The sequence below is a fragment of the Acanthochromis polyacanthus genome, chromosome 7 (assembly GCF_021347895.1).
Source record: "Acanthochromis polyacanthus isolate Apoly-LR-REF ecotype Palm Island chromosome 7, KAUST_Apoly_ChrSc, whole genome shotgun sequence".
Taxonomy (NCBI): Eukaryota; Metazoa; Chordata; class Actinopteri; family Pomacentridae; genus Acanthochromis; species Acanthochromis polyacanthus.
This window is the reverse complement of record NC_067119.1, coordinates 15,928,405-15,948,208: the sequence shown is the minus strand read 5'-3', so window position 1 is coordinate 15,948,208 and position 19,804 is coordinate 15,928,405. Positions and strand designations below refer to the sequence as shown.

The 19,804-nt window shown below is 38.8% G+C and overlaps 1 protein-coding gene across 2 annotated transcripts in view; it reads right to left on the bottom strand.

Annotated features, from left to right (window-relative positions):
* The window catches only part of fancc (FA complementation group C), a 31,820-nt gene that overhangs the window by 3,044 nt on the left and 8,972 nt on the right, over positions 1 to 19,804 (bottom strand). For both annotated transcript variants that reach the window (XM_051950862.1, XM_051950863.1), the window contains 9 exons: positions 13,300 to 13,407; positions 13,127 to 13,191; positions 12,376 to 12,540; positions 11,716 to 11,869; positions 6,496 to 6,551; positions 6,205 to 6,304; positions 4,603 to 4,678; positions 2,699 to 2,804; positions 10 to 181 (listed from right to left, as the gene is read on the bottom strand). In XM_051950862.1, the coding sequence (XP_051806822.1) occupies positions 10 to 181; positions 2,699 to 2,804; positions 4,603 to 4,678; positions 6,205 to 6,304; positions 6,496 to 6,551; positions 11,716 to 11,869; positions 12,376 to 12,540; positions 13,127 to 13,191; positions 13,300 to 13,407 (1,002 nt within the window). The remainder of the gene's footprint in view (positions 1 to 9; positions 182 to 2,698; positions 2,805 to 4,602; positions 4,679 to 6,204; positions 6,305 to 6,495; positions 6,552 to 11,715; positions 11,870 to 12,375; positions 12,541 to 13,126; positions 13,192 to 13,299; positions 13,408 to 19,804) is intronic.

Below are 19,804 nucleotides of genomic sequence, written 5' to 3'. Positions count from 1 at the left end.
CTATCTTACCAGCTGTAAAGCTCGGTGGTGCCACCTGTTGGTGGGGTGATGGTAGAAGGTCAGCAGCCGCAAGAGGGGACCACAGTCCTCAGGCGAGGTGACCAGCAGCTGGACAGCCGCCTGCACCCAGTGGGCACACTGAACCAGCAGGAACCAGGTCTCAAACACTTTGTAGTGCCCCCTAGAGGACAGAATGACAAAACAACACTCAACACTACAGGTCGGCCTAATCTGAACTGAGCAGCGACTGGTGATGGCATGGCATTTTGGGGCATGACATGATCATTTTCATGAAAAAAACTTCCAAATATGTAATCTTGACGCACATAAATGATTTTTTACAGGTTTAATTGATGACTGGAGAAGGACTTTAGCCTTAAAAATTAATTCAATGGCTCTTGTCATTTAAAAAAAGTCAGCTAGAGAAACACTTCAGGACCACTGCACCTGTTTTAAGTCTTTTTTTTTTTAGCCTTTCTGGATTGAAAAGTCTTTGTGTATTTTGTTTTGTAATACTGTGTGATTTGCTGTATATGTAACCCGTTTTTGTTGTTGTTGGTCTTGTTGTATGCCGCCTCTTGACCAGGTCGTTATCGAAAATTAGAACAAGTTCTCAACTATCTTAGCTGGTAAAATAAGGTTAAATAAAAATAAAATAATGAAAAAACAACCTCAGGTGATGATATTTTATATTTAATTTAGCAACATAGCTGCTGTCTACTAAACTAGGCTAAGCTAAATTACTACATGACAAGAAATGAAGGCTGTGAGACGCGGCTGAGAATCACGTGAGCTGACCTTGTAAGACTGTTTTTGGCAGAAATTTGTAATGGTGGGTTACAAACAAAGCATTACACTGGAACTACCTAAGTCTGTAACACTAGCAGTGCTATAAACAGGTTTTAATATCTATAAACTAAGGTGGTTTGGGTGGTCAGATTCAGTTCCTTAATAGCCTGGCACTTAACCCATCCTGGTCTCAGATTTTCCAAGTAACTTTCTCCATTTCCAATTACTGTCCCAACTATTTTAAAAACACAACCGACAACTGTCAGCAACCATTTAGACTGAAATTGCTGTCCAACCATTTTAAGAAAACTGGCAATTAAAAAAAGAGTAGGGGAGAAATCTTTTAGTGCATTTTGACAAATGAATATTAAAGCTGTACGTCTGTAAAACAGAAATCAAAGTTAAAATAAAACATTCTAGGTTTCAATATGCTGCAAAACCCTCTGTGATAACAGGCTGTCTGGGTTGATTTACATCATAAAAGCTGTATTAATGAACCACATCTGAGTGGCGTAATATTAATCCCACCCCCACTGACAGGAACAATGGATGATCAAAGAGAGACAAACCTGTATACATCTCTGACTTAGAATTATACTGATTTTCATTGTTCCCAGTTGTGACATCATACTGAGGGGCGGTGATATTTTATCAAATGAAAAAACAGAAACAATAAAACAGTGATGAGCAGCATTAGCATGAGGATAAATAAATAATACCTCAAGCTCCAAAATTTGTCACAAATCTAGACAAGCTTCAGCTTTCCATATTAGCATTTCTTTCTTTGCATTACAGTTATAGATATATTACAGCAGAACAGTCCCGCTAGAAACTAATGAGAGGTGTCAGCAGCACAGAAAAAGTTTTTCCTCTTTCTTCATACATTATATGATAGATAACAGAATATCTTTTCACTTAGAGTGGTAGATAATTCAAGTTTGGTCTCTGGGAAACTGTGATGGACATTTTTCTGTATTTTCAGATCATTTGTAGATAATTTTGAAGACAAGGAACTATAATAGGCAGATTAATAGTTAATATAAATAATTTCAAGTTGTAGGAAAGAATAGTTCAGCGGGAAACAAAAAAAAAAGATCATAAGTGTCATGGATTAGTGAAAAATGTAGAAGAGAAAGCAAGCAAGATCATGAGGTAGATTGAGACAGAAAGAGAGCCGACACAGTAAGACTGACTTGAAGTTAGAAGAGTAATAAGGATCTCTCTCAGATTTCCCTAATACTATCATTAAACCTCTCCACCTCATCTCACCTCATTCCTCCTGGCTTCAAAATACAAACAGCAGCAGCCTTCTGCAGGGCTCTGGCAGCTGCAACTTTGCTTGGAGCAACAGAACACACTACTTTCCCACCGCTGGCTCTGAGCTATGTTTTGGGAATTTTGCATGGAGCTACAGAATGGGCGGTGGTGGGGATAATGGACCCTGTTAAAAACCGCAGCTGGAGGGCATCAAGTCAAACCTCTCCATCTCTCGGACATCAACTGCTCTCTGCTTTTCATCTGCATCTCCTATCCAATATTTCTCTAAATCTGCTCAGTCAAAGCTGCTAACTGTCTGCTCGTCTCTACTTTATGTGAAAATGCTGTCATTTAACTTTATCTCGCATCTTTGCTGCTTCTTCTGCACTCCTTCCCTCGCTCTTACTGGGCTTTCCAACACTTGTTTTCTCCACAGCTCTTTTCTTTCCCAAGTTAATAGCCTCTAATGAATGCTTGGAGGAGCCACACAGTGCTCCAGGACCTCTCTGCTGTGATGCAAGGGAAAAATATCTGAGTAACCACCCCCTCAACAGTAACTAATGGAAATAAGAACACGGCACAGGCATGCAGGAGGGTGGTGGAATCAGACACACATTAACACATTCTCTCGGAGAGCCTTTCTCACTCTAACCTGGTGCTTCTGCTGTCTCCATTTCCCTCCTCTTCCTCCTCTGTCAGTCTCTGTAATGAGCCACTGAGCCAGTTCAGGTGATTTCTCCAAGACTCCTGAGGCATCTCTGCAAGAGGAGATTCACGCATAACCACAGAATGATGACTTGTAGCACACAAATGCACTTTTATAACAATCAAGCAGCATTTACAGAATGCAGAGCCAGCTGTTTAGTCGATGTTAAAATCATATTTCAAGATAAAAAAAAATACATTTATGCCATGCCTTTTCAAAAATAACTCAGAAAATTGGCTCATCTGTCATGTCCGTGTGGTAAATATGAAGCTACATCTAGCTTTGGAGTAAAACGTAGCTCAAGCATGCAACCATGCATAATACTACAGATCTGAATATTTGCACACGAGCTACAATTATTTTCACGACTGACTAATTCACCTGTTATTTTCCAGATTAACTGATTTTTTGGTGTAGAGAATATTGAAGTTTCCCAGAGTGTAAGGTGACATCTCCATACCAGACTAAGAAAACAAGCAAATATTCACACAGGAGCTGGCAAGCAAAAGCTTGTTTCAGCTTTATTTCATCCCTTGGCTTTTGCACGTACTAAACAAAGGATTTATAACATGCTAATCAGTGAGATTTAGAGGTGCTGGTAGGTGGATTTTTCTACTTGTTTCGTCCTGTTCCCAGCCTTTACACTAATCTAAGCTACCCCAGCTGCTGACTGGAACTTCAGATTTTGCTGTGCAGATGTGAGAGAGGTCTTTATTTTCTCATCTAACTAGTGGCAAGAAAGACAATTATGAGTTCCCAAAATGTTCTAGTCTTACGTTCAACAGCAGAAAGTAAAGCTACCAAGGCACACAGGGTATCATAAGTCAGTTTTGCATGTGAGGTGTCTTTTACAAACTGCTTTCCAAATATCAGGCAAATGAATTTTCGAAAAAGAACAGGATCAACTGCAATCACTTTCTCCTGTTTTCCAGCAATTATGTTTAACTGCTTTTATGGCCAGAGTGGTGTTTGTCACACAGGCCACATTCTGGAAAATAACTTTCCCACCACAAACCAAATTCTGCACAGAACTGACACTTCAGGTTGACTAACAAACTTGCGCAAGTATTTCAAATGTCTGACATCTGGATCCAGGTCTTTCCTCCTGGCGATGTTTTAACAATGCAATGCTAGATTTTAATTTATGACTCTTTCAGACAGGGCACAAACTCTGATAAAACCTCAAATCTGCTACTTTTCACAGTACCATTTCCATTCTGTCTCCAGTGAAAAATTGCCCTTCACCACACACACACACACATTCACGCAGTAATAATTAACTCTGAGTTCTGGCTTGGCTCCAATGTGTCCCTAAATGGCTCCATTCATGTAAATCATTCCTGCCTACAGGCCAGTCTGGGCACACACTGATAAGCACCACTCCACTGTGCTCCTGCACTCACCTACTGTGCATCTCTTTAAAAGTAAAGATTCCCATACATAAACACTGGCAATCACATACTCAGTACTGATATCAGAGATTCTTACCAATTACACAAATTTAAAATGGGCTTTTAGTGTGCTTGTTGATCAATGGTTTCATTTAGTGAATAGAAAAGCAGCTTTTACAAAACAAAACATTCATTCAGCTGCTGTATAGATCTCACATAAGTGATGACACTTCATTTACACAAGCTTCATTTCCACTTCACATGATGTCAACTTTTACATCCGACAAAATCCTTAATACAGTTATTAACTATTATTGATTAACAAGAACAAGAGCCCATTCATCGTGCAGCCGCAAAAACTGTTTACACACTGTTAAAGAATACCTGAATACGCTGTTACTCACAATATAGGCTTTTGTGCATTGTGTTGGTGTAAAATACATGCATGTGCACACTGACCTGAAGGCAGAGTCAAGAGGGGAACCAGCAGACTCGGAGGCGACTGTGGGAAGAAGGCCTTCAAAGACACACTCGTCTGAAACAACACAAAGCACAATTTCTCCTGAGCTTCATCAATGTAAGTCATACTTACCTTCAACTCATACATCACTGTGCTCCAAAAGCCTGAAAAATGACAGCTTCAATGGGAGGCTGTGTAACATTGATACAGTAGGTGCTAATGTGTAATGTAGCGTGTAATAGGTAGCGTTTAGTGCAGTGTGACTACAGCCATTAAAACTGAGGCTACTGTAAATACACTGCAGCACTGCCATCTACTGGTTAACAGAAGGGAAAGGGAATAAACCCTCTTCACAAAGCTGTGTATATATAGATACAATCTCATACCAACACAGTAAAACATTTGTTTTCTGGCCTTTTGACAGTAATGGTTAACATGTAAGTGTCAGATAATTCCCGACAGCCGCAATGAATGCGTGGATGGATGATCCCCCACAAAATAGCAGAGGATCTATGGGAGCTGAAGGGTGAGAGTTTTAGCAAAAGTTGAAAAGCACACAGTGACACATGAGTGTAACAGCTTACTGTGGTTTCCACACATTACAGGCAATTTATCTGTGCAAAGTTATTACCTGCAAACTAATGATGTGCGTTTGTTTTCTGTGAGGCAGAGGTGTGAACTGTGGTGTGTGTAGTGTGAGCAGCAGGTTTCCAGCTGGAGATCAAGTGAAAATGAGGTGGAGGATTCATCAAATGTTAAGTGATTCTGCCTGTAGAGGGGAAGTCTTTGATGTAAAAGTCCCCATTTTTCACTTTCCAGCAAAGATGGTGGATAAGAAACATGAGACATCTGTTGAAAAGTTCAGAATTTGTTACAGTGGGTGAAGTAAGTTCCCAGCTTCTGTGGCAATTAATGCTGAAAAGGAAAATGTTTAAACTACTTGATCACTAAAATGATCAGAAGTATCATTAAAACTGTAGCATCTTGATAAAAACAGAAATCCACATGGCCCCAAAATGTTTACACATGGGGTGGTGAAGGTTAATGGAGTGTCTCAGCTGTTTGTTTCCCCTTCAAACTTCAATATTCTGGCTTTTATCACTTTAAAACAAAGCTGTGCCTAATGCAGCGGGGCGGTGGACTGGAGAGACAACAAAACATTCACTGCTATTTTCTTCTCTATATATAAAAATAATATTAACTTTATTTTGCTAGAAAGTACAGCCGAAAAAAATCATTGATTTCCAAGTGAAATAAAATTCATTAGCCACAAGTCTGTTTTTAAGGAATTGTTGGATTGATTTTTGAAAAAAAAAATCATTTATAATGTGGAGATTTGCTGCTTTTTTCTTCATTTCACCCAACAGTAAACTGAATCTCTTATGATTATGGACTGATGGTTGGAACAAAGAAGAATTCTAAATGCGTAAATTTCCACTTTGAGAACTAAAATGTGCATCATGGACTGCTCTCTGATATTTCATGGCCTAATTATTAATCAACTAACTGATAATTTAAAAAAAAGGCAAATTAATTTCAAATGGAAGGAGCCAACAGTCATGTGAGATTTTCAGGTCTTTTTTTGAAATGACAAGGCCTACCTGAGGCTGCAGCAGTGCCAGCTCCCACAGGAAACACCTAGTAAAGGTTTGGACAAGTGACTTAACGGATTCATTTCCTTCAGCTTGCTTAAGGACGGATCTGCCAGGGAAATGCACAAACACACTCAAGTGTGTTAGTAATTAGCATTACATCGCAACATATTAAAAGAATCTGCAAACAAACACAAAGAAATGTAAACATCATGGAGCCAATACATGTTATATCAACCAAAAAATCCACACATGAAACGTCACAGCCACCCCGACTTGACACACCAGTCCAGCACTCACCTGAAGATGTCATTTGTAACCAAGAACAGCGAGCAGTGCTGAGCACAAGCTTTAGGCTGAAACACACACACACAAAAACAAATCATACAAGTTACACTGCTTTATAGATACAAGATCAAACACAAAAGACTGAAAATACAGACAATAATGAACTGAAAAAGATAATCCTTCGTTATAACAGTATGAGCGTTAATCACGAATACTGACCACTGGGTGTCACTGTTGCGTCGTCTGGAAACCTCCTGCTCTCTTGTCTCCCTGCTCTCTCTCTCTCCCCATTAAACACTCAGTTTACTACTCTGTCAGTCGTTCTTTCACACACCCAGAGACTCACTTACTTTCTCATCTCCTCCTAATGCACACTCATCATGTGTTTTAGATTTAACACATTCTAAAACGCCCCAGCGAAAACATTTAACAGCTGTACCGTTCATATCTTCTAGTCCCTAATTACCCCCCCCCCCCCCCCCCCTCCAACACATGACTTATATAAGTACATGTGTTTCACTATAGGAGGAGCACATGCCATCTACCTCACAGGCTTTACTAATGCAGAAATAAGTGATGTAGCAGTGTAAAGATTAAGAGGAGAAACAAATGTGAAGCAAGTTGTTTAATGGGTTTGATTTACTTAGTCAATTCAAAAGCCGCCATTTGTGTCAACAGTTCAAAATTTAAATGCCATCTGAGGCTGACTGTATACCTGCAATGGCAAATATGCACCAGTACTCCACAATCTGGTCTTATACAAAGAAGCTGAGGGCATTTTCCCTCCTGTCCAGAAACACTTCTACCTGCACAAGTGCCAGAGAATAATTACAATCACTGTGATATCAAACAGCCCCGCCAAGTGTTCACATGGTGTCATTACAATGTCAAAACATTGACTGTTTTTATCTTCATTTTTGACATGTCTGTTTCTTTTTTGACCTCGCAGTCTAGAAAATAGCATTAATCAAACAAAACAGGCTTTATATGTAATTGTTTGCGTGGGCATCAGAAATCTGCTGGCAGACGGTTATGTATAACAGTGTACATCTGCATATGCGGGTTGCATGCCAGCGCGCATGCATGTGAACTGTCATGGTTCCTCCTAGTGAAAACAGATGTTTTTTTCTTAGCATCCTCCTCCATACCTTACCACTAACACTTCAAGGAGGGTCAATTACAGCACGCAACAAACATCCTGTTTTTGGCAGTCAGGTCCAGGAAGTGAGCGTTTATTGCTATTGGGTCTGAGTTTCTCACTGGATCACAGGGGGGTGGGACAAGCCAAAATGAGGAATGTGAGCCTAATTTCATGTTTCTCATTTTTGATTGTAGTTTAAACAAGTCAGTGAAAGGGAAGCGAGGAGAGAGACAAACCAGTCTGCTCATTTGCCTCACATTATTTGGTCTTGCACATGTGTCCCAACAGAGATTTGTCTGCACGGACACTTGGACAAAACGCACATCTGACATCCAAACAACCTCAAGGCTAAGTGAAACCCAAATGTAGACCTTCTAAGCTCTTAATGACAGACACCATATACCAGATGTAATATCATAAACAAAAGCATGGCAACTGTCTGCATGTGTTAACGTTTGCATGCATATACAGTTGTGAACAAAAGTTTATATACACTTGTAAAGACCAAGCAGATCACAGCAGACCTGAGTTTCCAATGACTCCTTTAACTCTTAATTTGACATGATGATATCATTTAAACACATCACAAAAACAATCTAGATTTATTATAGGTGGAACTAAGACAAAATCAAATAGAAATATACATACATAATATTTGGTTAAATGGCTTTTGGCCATCTTTACGTCAACTTTTGGTTGCCATTCACAAGCTTCTGGCTGTACCTTTATCCTCTCCTTATAACAGGTACAGTTAAACAAAATTTGTTGGCCTTCTGGAAAGACTTGTTTCTTCGCCACACTCCACAGGTTCCTGATGGGGTTTGAGACTTTAGGTGCACCCAACTGCATCTATGACCAAAGCTTCTACCTAATGGTTTCAGGTTTTCCTGAAAAACGTGGAGGTAATTCTCCCTTTTCATTATTCTGTTTACTTTGTGTAAAGCACCAGCTCCACTGGCAGAAAAATAGCCCCAGAGCATAATACTACCACCACCATGCTTGATGGTAGGCAGGGTGTATTTGGGATTAAGGGCCTTACCATCTCTGCTCCGAACATGTTGCTAGTCACTGTGGCCAAATAGCTCAAATTTTTTGTTGCTAAAGACCACTGAACTTTCCTCCAGAAGGCCTTTTGTCCATGTGGTCAGCAGCAAACTTTATTTGAGCCTTGAGCTGCCGCTTCTAGAGAACAAACTTCCTTCTTGCATGACAGCCTCTAAGCTATTGGCAATGTAAAACACACTTCACTGCTGACACTGTTGTCGCTCCACAGCAGGTAGATAGTTTGTATTATTGTTTTCCTCATCATTGCAGTGACAGAATTTTGCCATGTACTTTATGCTTACAAACAATTGTTGGCACAGTTGATTTTAGGATCTGTAGCTGCTGTGAAATGGTTGTAAGTGATTTTCCTGACTTGTTCAAGTCAATGATTTTCATTTTCAGATCTCTGCTGAGTTCCTCAGATTTTCCTATTGTCGAGTTTGTGGCTGAGACTGATTCATGTATCAAGCGGGCCTTATTTAAATTGGATCAGAGAAGTCTGCAGTTGCAGTCAATTATAATCACTCACAGAAAGATAAGACGCCATGTAGCTAAGAAAATTCTATTAACATAGCTTTCTACATCACCAAAACTAATAATAATTCAAGTCATACTGTCATATTTCCACAAGACCTATAACAAACCTATAAAAGAATAAAAATGCATTAGTTTGTTGAGAAAAACACAAATAGATCAATTATTCTATCCTAAAAAATTAGAGGTTATAAGAGTTATTGGAAATTTAAGACCACCATGATATACATGGTCTTTACAAATGAATGTAAACCTTCGTTCACAACTGTATGTATGTATGACCTTATAAGGTGACGGTGAACAAATACAGTTGTATGAAAACGTGTGGCTCCTCTGGGCCTTACATGATTGCAAAGTTTATCGATTTGAGTGGAAAAAGATAAATGAAATCCCTGCGGCAAAAAAAATTATATTATATCACCCAGGGGTTCCCAAACATTTCCATACAATTGTAGATTCACGTCAGGACAGAGAAAAAAAACAGTCATCAATTGTTGTTCTGTTTCCCTTTTTCTCCCACACGCACTTACAAAGAGTTAGTTCAACTGTTTACAAAACTCCTCTTTCAAACAGTGTAGGTCCCACAAACACAAGATGATGGAATCAAGCGCAATCAGCAGACAGATATTTCAGTGCATGCAGTGGTAGTAATCCGTATCCATGTACACCAGTGTGTTCCAATCCATCTTAATTTTTTGAGAGAACAGTTCCTACACTGAAAAACTGTCCCTTGCTACCTTGTTATGTACACAGCTCAAGTGGACCATCACTCTGTGAAAACAAGAGCGACACAACTGACAAACTTTACCTTGGTTAATTGGAGGAAAATGGCAGGTAAAGTTTTGTTTCATACTTGAGTTTCAATGACATTTATAGCTACCAAAGGGAATGCAATCAGTAACGTAGGTAAACAGGATGCCATTTGTAAGCAGCACACAAGGTCATTTATTTATGCAGGGATTTGGCACAAACAATAGGTCGAAAATACATCTCCTTCTGACACAGCTTTAGATTCTGGTCGACAGCGCTGTATTTAATTTCTGCGTTTTGTCCGAGTTTCCTTGAATTGTGTTGTGTCATTGACAGTTTTAATTACTTTAATGTTCTCCTTATTTCTTTTAGCAGCTACAATAATTTGTTAAACAAGTTCCCATTGTGGGATAAAAAGCAGCAGTTGCTGACCAAGTTAAAAGAATACAACTCACTGCTGGTATTTTCTGATTGTATTGTAGTAATGACAACATCATCTTCCATAATCAGTCATAACAATCTATTAAATCAAGAATCACATCTGACTTTTGAACTGTGCATGATCTTAAATTATATGAAGTGAGGAGTGGCCAAGGGCTCAAGTGACAGAGAGTTCAGTACTTACCCAGCACAGTTAAGACTGTGTAGCACAAGCCAAATGATGTGAGATGCGGTTTAGAGCTCGCCAAATTATGTGAGATGCATGCAGAGCAAAGCCAAATGGTGTGAGTTAGCCAGGCAAAAACAGTCAATAAAGACACACCAAAGAAGCAAAGGAACGTATCCAAGAAGTATGCATATGAAAACATACCTCATAATAAAAAAGAAGCAAGGCCTATATTCAATCGATTTGGTTTCACAGTTTACAAAGCAGTTCAAAGTGGAGCTAAACACAAAAGGAGTGTGCGATGATTTCTAACGTGAGACAGTATAACTCAGGGCAGATGAGTCAAACTCTGTACATAACAAACTCATTTACCAGCAGTAGTATATCGTAAACTAATCAACACTCCTAAGGGCTGCCGATTCATGCAGCAATAAAACAGCAGAAAATGCCAAAGTATAGGGCACAGCAGTATGCACATTTCTCAGCAAATGTCAAGATGCAAAAGACACAGTAGTTATTCAACAGTGTATGGATGTTACAAACTTCTCTGAGGCACTTCGGATGCACATTTGATCACAATTTCCGCTCTCTAAATACAGTACAAAGTGCTTTGGCCTTTTGGATTGGCCAGTACTTCGCACTAGTAATTTTGCTGCCAAAATAGTTCATGAGATTAAAAAAAAAAAAACACCAGATTAAAACCACTGGCTGTAAAAAGCTAATGTGAAACAAATCCAGACATCTGTGTTATACAGAAAACTTATCAGTTAATTAATGAGTCAATTAACTGATTAGCTAATGCAGAAAAAATAATCAGCAATTACTCCAATAATCCTATGAAAACACAAAAATGCAAACAGATTTGCTGTTGTTTTTGTTGTTGTTATATCACTGTAAACTCTTTAAATGTTTTTGGCTCTGATAAACAGTAATGAGCATTTTTTTCCTTAGTCTTTTGACATTTTGTTGAGTGCAAATTAAAGAAAAAAAAATAAGGAGCAAATTTATAAACAAGTAAAAAAATAATTATTAGCTGCCACCCAAGACTAAAGTAGTCACATACATCAGGCCACTTAAGTGATGAAATTGTTGTATGAGATCATAACTACAACAGACTTTATCCTGATAGAAAGATTCCTTATAAAAAAATACCCACCAGCAGAGACTGTGCTACTTGTTGATGTAGCATCTGTGGTGTTGACGTCGTGTTGGTAACAGACTCCAGCAGACTGAGCACTGCCTCTTCCAGGCTAGGGAGGCTGTGATGCCACAAAGACACTAAGGCCTGCTCCTCTAATGACAAGTTCCGGCTGAAGGAAAAAAGCACTGATTAATTTCTGTCATTCAACACCATTGCAATTTTTATCTTCTGTTTGACATCACTGAATATATCACCAACCAAATTCTAGTTTGGAACTTTTTCGAAAATCATTTATGTCTACATATGTCTATAACACTGTTCCTTTATAATAGTTTACTCTGGAGTGAGCAGTGAATTAAGATTTCCAACAGCTATCATCATTTCTATGTCATCACTAGCAGCTGCAGAGTCACAAGTGTAATTTTTACATCTGTAAATCCGGAGAATAAGCAGTAAGGAGTCTACATGCTTTTGTCATTACATTATTGGGAATGCTTTAGTGAACTATACAGATTTCTGGCAAATAAAACGGTGAACCACACACAGTTTGCAGTACACACTATACTGCAATCAGTAATTAAAATGTACTATACAGTATAGCAAATAATCAGTGATCTGTGCTACAGCTGCAATCTGCAAGGGACTTCTCACATAACTCTGTTCATGTTGCCCTACCTTGAATAGGCAGAACTCAAAGCATCCAAAAAATCTTCGCTGAGAGCTTCTTTGACACAAGTCACTGGCTGCTGAAGTAACGCACCGATGAGAGGAGAAGCTTCGGGACAAGTAATCAGGGGAACACAAGCATCTGAAGTAGCCAGAATATTGTCACATGAACACCTGCAAGGAATAATTCATGTTAATTTTTATGTTGAACATGAAGAGCTGTATTATGAAGACAGATAAGATAGGAATGCTTCCATCCTAGGGGCCTTTGGTTTTAATGTTCTTTGATTCTTTCCAGAGAAATGTATTATTTGTGTATGTTTTTTAAAATGCATACCCTATTAGGTTCAAACAATCAATCTGAATATGAACAGAGGTGCATACAAACCAACACTACTCACAACTTTGCAAGTTAATTAAAACATCTTGAACTAAGAATCAGCAGTTAAAGTCGGCATCCAGTAGAGCTGCAACAACATTTTACAACTATTGCGATGACTGATTAGAACCTTTTAAATGTAGGAATTTACTGATTTTCTCCGTTTTATATCATTGCTGGATAAATATTTTAGGGTTCTGGTCTGTCAAACACATGAAAGCTGAACACTGTCTGGGAAACTGTGGCGGCTGGTTTTATCACCATTTCTTGACATTTCATAAATCTATAAAATGTACAAATTAATTAGCAGATTCATTAATTATGAATGTAATAACTGCAGCCCCGGTTTCTACTGTGACTGTGTGTGACGGGTATGTTTGCCTCTGATTTATGTTGCTCAGAGAACAGCAACTCTTCCCAACGTTTTCCTGCAGCAGTGCCACCATCTGGAATGCAGAAAACAGCACAATTTACATACACGGCATGTTGACAACAACAATCATATGTAGTATCAATTCATTCAAGAATTACCTGTAAAAACACACTGATAATACCTTTGTCAAGACGTTAAGATGGTACTCTTTAGCTGGTACACCCATATGCTTCATTAGCGCCTGTGCTACACCATCGTCTTCTTCTGTAGCAAGCTGACACAACACTTTCTGTGGGAGAGCAGGCAACACAATGTGCAGCAGAATATTAGTGCTTTATGTGTGTATCTATAAAAGTGGACATGACTTTGATACAGTCTACCCAAATCCCCAGATCCATAACATCAAAGCTAATGAGTTACTGGAATATAGGATGACTCTGTTGGCGTTACATCATTTGAACCACATGAGTGGAGAAAAGGTATTCCAGTAAGTGAGAATGTATGGACAGCATATGAGCAACTTCAGATTTGAACATTCTTTGTTACAGAGAGCCATGGTGTTTTACAAGAATTTTTTAAAAAGGGGCCTCATCATACACTGATAAACTAGACTAATAAACTCAGCTGATTCTCGTCGGTGAAAAACGCTAGTCATAATGAAGGAACAAAGAGTGGGAACACAGCACTCAAACTGTAAGTAATAATGTTCCAGGAGTGGTTCTCAAAACATTTCCAAAAAAGACTTTTTTTCTCAGCAAATAAAGTAAATATGTTGCGGCAGAAGAAGGGTTGAGACACGTTGGCTTGTCTTACTTTCAGTATTGTCAGAAAACAAAAAATATTTCCACACACCATTCAGTGGTGTAATGATTAATATGCTGAATGTTTGACAAGAATTTTCTTCATTATAATTCAATCTGATGCGCTACGAAAACCCCAAAACCTATAACATTAAATTAGGGATTGATTTAAACCTTAGAAGCAATCTTCTCCATTTGACCACCAAGTTGACTCACTGGCACAAGATGGAAAGTGAGATCCAACAGAAACAACCGAGGCTTCACATCTTAAGCACACATCTGTTTTCACAACTGCGATGAACCAAAAACACTGAAACATCCACACCACTGAGAGCAGACTAAAAAAGTATAAATCCCTTTCAAACTACAGATAAATGAGGCTCGACGAGAGACGAGCAGAAAACGAGATTAAGAGAGGCACAATTTGGGGAAAAAAAAGTGCACATAAAACAAGAAGCGAACAAGAAAAAACAAAACAAAATCTAAGGCAGAGGAGTGCTGCAGTGCTGTTCATGGAGCTGTGTGGTTTCTTTGGCCAGGCCCTACAGCACGCTAAGATGCTTACCCTCCACATAGTCTTACAAAACAACCCCAATCACTACCATCTGAGAGCCCTCAAACCCTGCACATTGAATGCACACAAAACCAATGACACTTATCCCACCCCTGGTAAGAAGGCTCGGTGGGGCTGGGGGATGAGAGGGAAGGAAGGCTGGTTCGAGGAAATATCAGAGAGAGACTGGAACGCAATTCAATGGCTGCATTTGAAGCGGGGAAACCGGGTGTGGTCGCCAGAGGAATGGGATGAAGGGCAAATGGATAGATGGATGGCAAATACTTTAGGTCAAAAGTCATCTTTCTCACAGAAAACAGCAACTGAGTTGGCTTTGGGGACACGGACAGGCTGCTGCCACAGAAATTATCCCTCCATAAATCTAAAATTAAAACAGAGGATGTAGAAAAATGCACAAGGCAAAGACTTGGGGTTGTTTTTGATGGGTGTCTGTTAACAATTACTAAGCTATGATTGAATTCTCCCAAAACCAGGGAAAGGCTCAAGTATAGCCTCAGATGGTCAAAACAGCAAAAACAAAAAAAAAGAAGAAATGAGGGATAAGAGTGCAGAAAAGGAAGGCTGATCCGAGAAAATGTTGAAGTTAAGAGCAGCTGTTTCAAAATGGTGCACTGATTGCTCAGATTGAAGAAAAAGTGCAATTTGAAAAGAAATGTTTATATTTTTAGAATCACTAAATCAAAAGCCCAATATATCATGCTTGACTAAAAGCAGGCATTTGGACATTTTGAGATGCTTACTTTTACAGGAAAATCTACTGTTTGTGAGTTATGCAGCCACATAACACTGATGTAAACAGCTTTCTAACATTGTGACAAATGTTCATAATTTGATTAAGTTCTGCTTGGTATTAGCTTTCAGGAGCGACAGCAGTTTCCAATTCACTGCTTCATTTTTTGGTTGGAGGCATTTTTTGTTGTTTTTTCCCATCTGGGTCATAAATTGTGCTTTAAAATGAAAAGTAAAGCAAAAATGCTAGAATTAAATCTGAAAGTAATTATTAGAAATGGCAGCACAGTGATGCTTCTTCAATCTTGTGAGATTAAAGGAATAGCTTGACATTCTGGAAAACAGGCATTTTTTTTGTTGAAAGCTAGTTTAGAAGCTCCTTAACGTTAGAATTTATCATAAATGTAGATAAATATTAAACACATATATCCAGCCAGTATTTGTGTTGTATTTAGTCACAGTGAGAAACAGTCACTGCCTATAACGGTCTTAAAGAAACACAGCCATTTTTATATTTCTGCTTGGGTACAGAGTTAACAAAAAAAGCTGAGAGATCAGTGCATTCCCCAAAAAGTCAAATTATTTTTACTAGATTTAAAAGAGCAGAATAGAAAAGCTCATTTCAGTCAGTCAGGCAGTGATACCCAAGTTGATTCAGAAAGGTAAAGCGGGATCATTATTGTTATAAAACCACTTCCATCTTCAAATAAACACGCTCCGCTTAAAACATCCCCCGCCTTATATATAGTACCTCTAAGTGCAAGAAATAATAATATATACTGGACAAGACACCTACAAAATGATACATCTTCACTACAATAAAAAAGAAAAACAGTCAGGTCAAGGTCATACACCCCAAAAGGCACATCTACATTACCAACAGGCTTAGTGTGCGCAATATGAATGAAATCCCTCAACTAGTTTCTGAGATATGATCCGGAAACAAAAAAATATTTGGAGTGCCTCACTATGACCTTGAAAATCAGGTCAAGGTCATACACCCCAAAAGGCACATCTATACTATATAGAGATGGCCTGGGTGCAATATGAGTGAAATCCCTCAAGTAGTTTCTGAGATATGCTCCGGAAACGAAATGCGGACGGACGGACGTACGGACGGACGGACGGACGTTCCCACGCCAATATCCCCCTCCGTGCCTACAGCCGGCGGGTGATAATAAAAAACACACAGAGAGAATAGCAGCCAACTTGCACCAATAGTAAGAAATATGTTCAAACTAAAAAGCAGCCACAGTGGCTCCAGGGGCTACCTGTGGTTCACCCTGTTGGAGTCACCATACTACAGTGACTGTACACATCAAAGATTAAGCTATCAAAAAGTTCATCCTTTCACCCTCTAATATTACGCTTTCATGCTTTATTTATCTGTCATCGCCTCAAAGATCATGCCATGTTGCTGCAGCACTGTGTGGTCCCTCTGCTGGTACAGGATGTCGAGAAGCAGACCAATTGAGTTAATGACTATCTGACATAGCCTGCAGCTATGTGGCTGTACCCAGAATTCATCAAACCCAGTGAAAACACTTAGATGTGGAGAGGAGAAGCAGACAGGGAGGGGTGAAGCAAAAACATAAGGGAGAAAAGACAAGATAGTCAATGCACTAGCATAACATAATGAGAAAAATATATGTGGTTACTAACAGTATATACAGTAGCAGAAAAACACATGTATTTGTACAAATACTCGAAAAACATATGCATGCACAAACTTACAAAAGACATAGAATTTAGGTGCCACTTAGCACCAGACCCTCAGTTTATTATGGAAGCAGTGAGAAAACAACGTTGGGGAGCAAGATCAGAGAGGGCTAACAGAAAACAGGCCGCATTCTGCATTCCAGGACAGGCAGCCCAACACAACGCAGACACAGGGAGAGACACAGAGGCAGAGACAGACTATCTCTGGCCTAAAACCATACATCTGCCCTGCTCCCCCAGACGGGCTGAGTTGTGGTGAAAAGGGTTTTTTGTGCTTGCCGCCATTGCTGTCATTTGTGGTAAGTGGAAGCTTCTTTGGGGGATAAGAGAAGGACAATAGGGAGAAGCTGCAGAGGTGCTTATGAGTTTACTGTACTTGTGCTAGGACTTTTTCAACCAGTTCCCTGCTAAATAGAATACATGCTTGTAATTTTAGCAAAAATGGCCCCAGTGAACCTGACTCTGGTCGAAATAGCCCCATGCAATATGAAATGTTAAAATACAGCACATACCTAGACTGATTTTTAAACGTCTATTAAAGACCACAGTGCAGCAATTAACTATTATTATTACTGATTAATCAGTCAATCGGTCTCTTGATTCATCAATTGATCACTCTGTAAAATGACAGAAAACAGTCAAACTTTGTTTGCCCATAGTCACATCTTAAAAAGTGTTATCCTGTCTGAGCAAGAGTAAAGAAAACAAAAATATTGGATCTACTGCCACAGAAAACCTGAAACTGTAACTACTGAATTTGTGGACATTTTACTTATTACTGATTCAAGTATCACAACAGGTAGTCATAATATTAGCCAATCAAATCACCATTTCAGCACTAGATCAAAGCACTTGTTCCTTCTGATTTCTGTAGGAATCAGAAAAGATGTAAACAGGCACTAACTATGTAATCATAACCAATTCTCGTTTTGCACATACATCATTAACAAAAACACACGACACAGATGCAAACACTACCATGCACACATGCACTCCACTTCCCCTCTCATGGGTCAAAGACCATCTGGCAAATTCAAGGTTTACTTTCAAGGCCCTGTTTTAATTAGTAAGATGTTTTATTAGATGAGAAATTAATCAAAAGAATACAAACACACAGTTAATCTGGCAAAAATGTGAAGGTTCCACATTGTTTATCATAAGCCATCTGTGTGAACCCTCTCAAAGTTGAAGATTGCAGAATGTTTTCTTCCCTCTGTTCTCTTTCCCTCCTTTGTTCGAGCGCCTTCAGAACACACAGTGAGTATGATCAGCTAGCTATCATATAAAAGCTGATCCTTCTCTTGACAAGAGGCAGTGAAACAGTCAATTTTAATTTGCTTTCAAAATATCTTTTACAGTTTGGAGCACAAAGGCTTAGGCTAGCAGAGGCCCAGTCTACTTCATTCATTATCCACGTCCAACTGGAGAGGAAAGAAAGAGAGCTGGCGAGCAAACTCCTATTAAAAGTAAATTAGACAGAAAATCTCTTCAGCAGCCTAAAGGCAGTCAAAGAGAGATTCTTTTAAGAATATTAAAAGAATGATCCGGAATTGCCAAGAAAACATGTATGTCAAGTCTGTCCAGAACTAATTAGGACATAAACAGCAAATACGTCTGGCCTGAAAACAACAAGAATAAGCATATGACAATAAGTACACAGTTACCGACAACGAAACACAACTCATACTCATGTATAACTGTTCTGGATACGTCTACGTATGTTTTTGTGATGACTGAAGTCTAATAATAATGAAGCCAGAGCAGATACAGTCCATTAAAAGTTTCGATGTCAAGTGAAACAGAAATTAAACTTAAGAATTCTACTCATTTTTCCCCCACCTTCACCGTACGTTCCCTCGGTGATCTTGGATGTCACTATTCTTTGCCTAGTTGCACTGACTGTGCATTATGTAATTATATTATGTTTCTGTGTATTTTTTTTAACTTAAACAAATAAAATTGTAATGGCCAGAAGTTTTGAAGAGAATGACGTGGATTTACATCAAAATCAATGGGTTCTTTCTATGCCCATGCTCCAGTTCTCCGCCAGGTTTCATGAAATAGATCAATAAAGTGTGCCTACATCAGGTGACTCAGGTTCAGTGAGTACGCTTCCATTGGCCTAGGAGCTGTCACAAAAGTAAAATATGTCTAAACATTGTTTATAATCTTGAAAGGCTTTCCAATGCACAGACTGCACTTTTTTTGCTTCTGTCTGCAACTCGTACAAGAACTACAAACTGCCACTGATGGCTTGACTAGATTTATAATCTTGCTTAGTCATGTTTTCAAGAGCTAATTCCTGATTTACGCAATAATTTCTATTTAAGAAAATTTTGTTTGATTCAAGAAAAAAATAGTTCTTTAAGCATTTTGGACATTATTAAACAGTTTTTAGCATGAAGTAACATGAGATAAAAAAATAATAAACACAAAGAACATCACTCACAATAACTGAAGTGTTCTATTGGGACTGGTATCAAAATATATCAAATAATACTCAACCTCACCCGGCTACTTTATGGCCTTTTTAGTATTTTTTATTTTTGTACCTTAATTACAGTAAAGTGATGGTGTAACAGTAAAGAGATAACTGGATGGTAGTTCATGATTGCTTACTCAATCACTTGGCCAACAGGGCACCCTTGCCTAATTTCTACCTTAAATGTGTTCCTGAATTTCAGTTTAAACTGAGATTGCTACCACAGACAATGTTGCGTTGATAGGCAGTAACTGTACAGTACATGCAAAGACTGGGTGAATCCAAAAGGTATTAATTAGGTTGGTATGTAAATGCAGTCAATATTATAAATGTATTGAACTGACCTGAGTCATGGGTTGTGCATTAATTATTATTCCCTGAG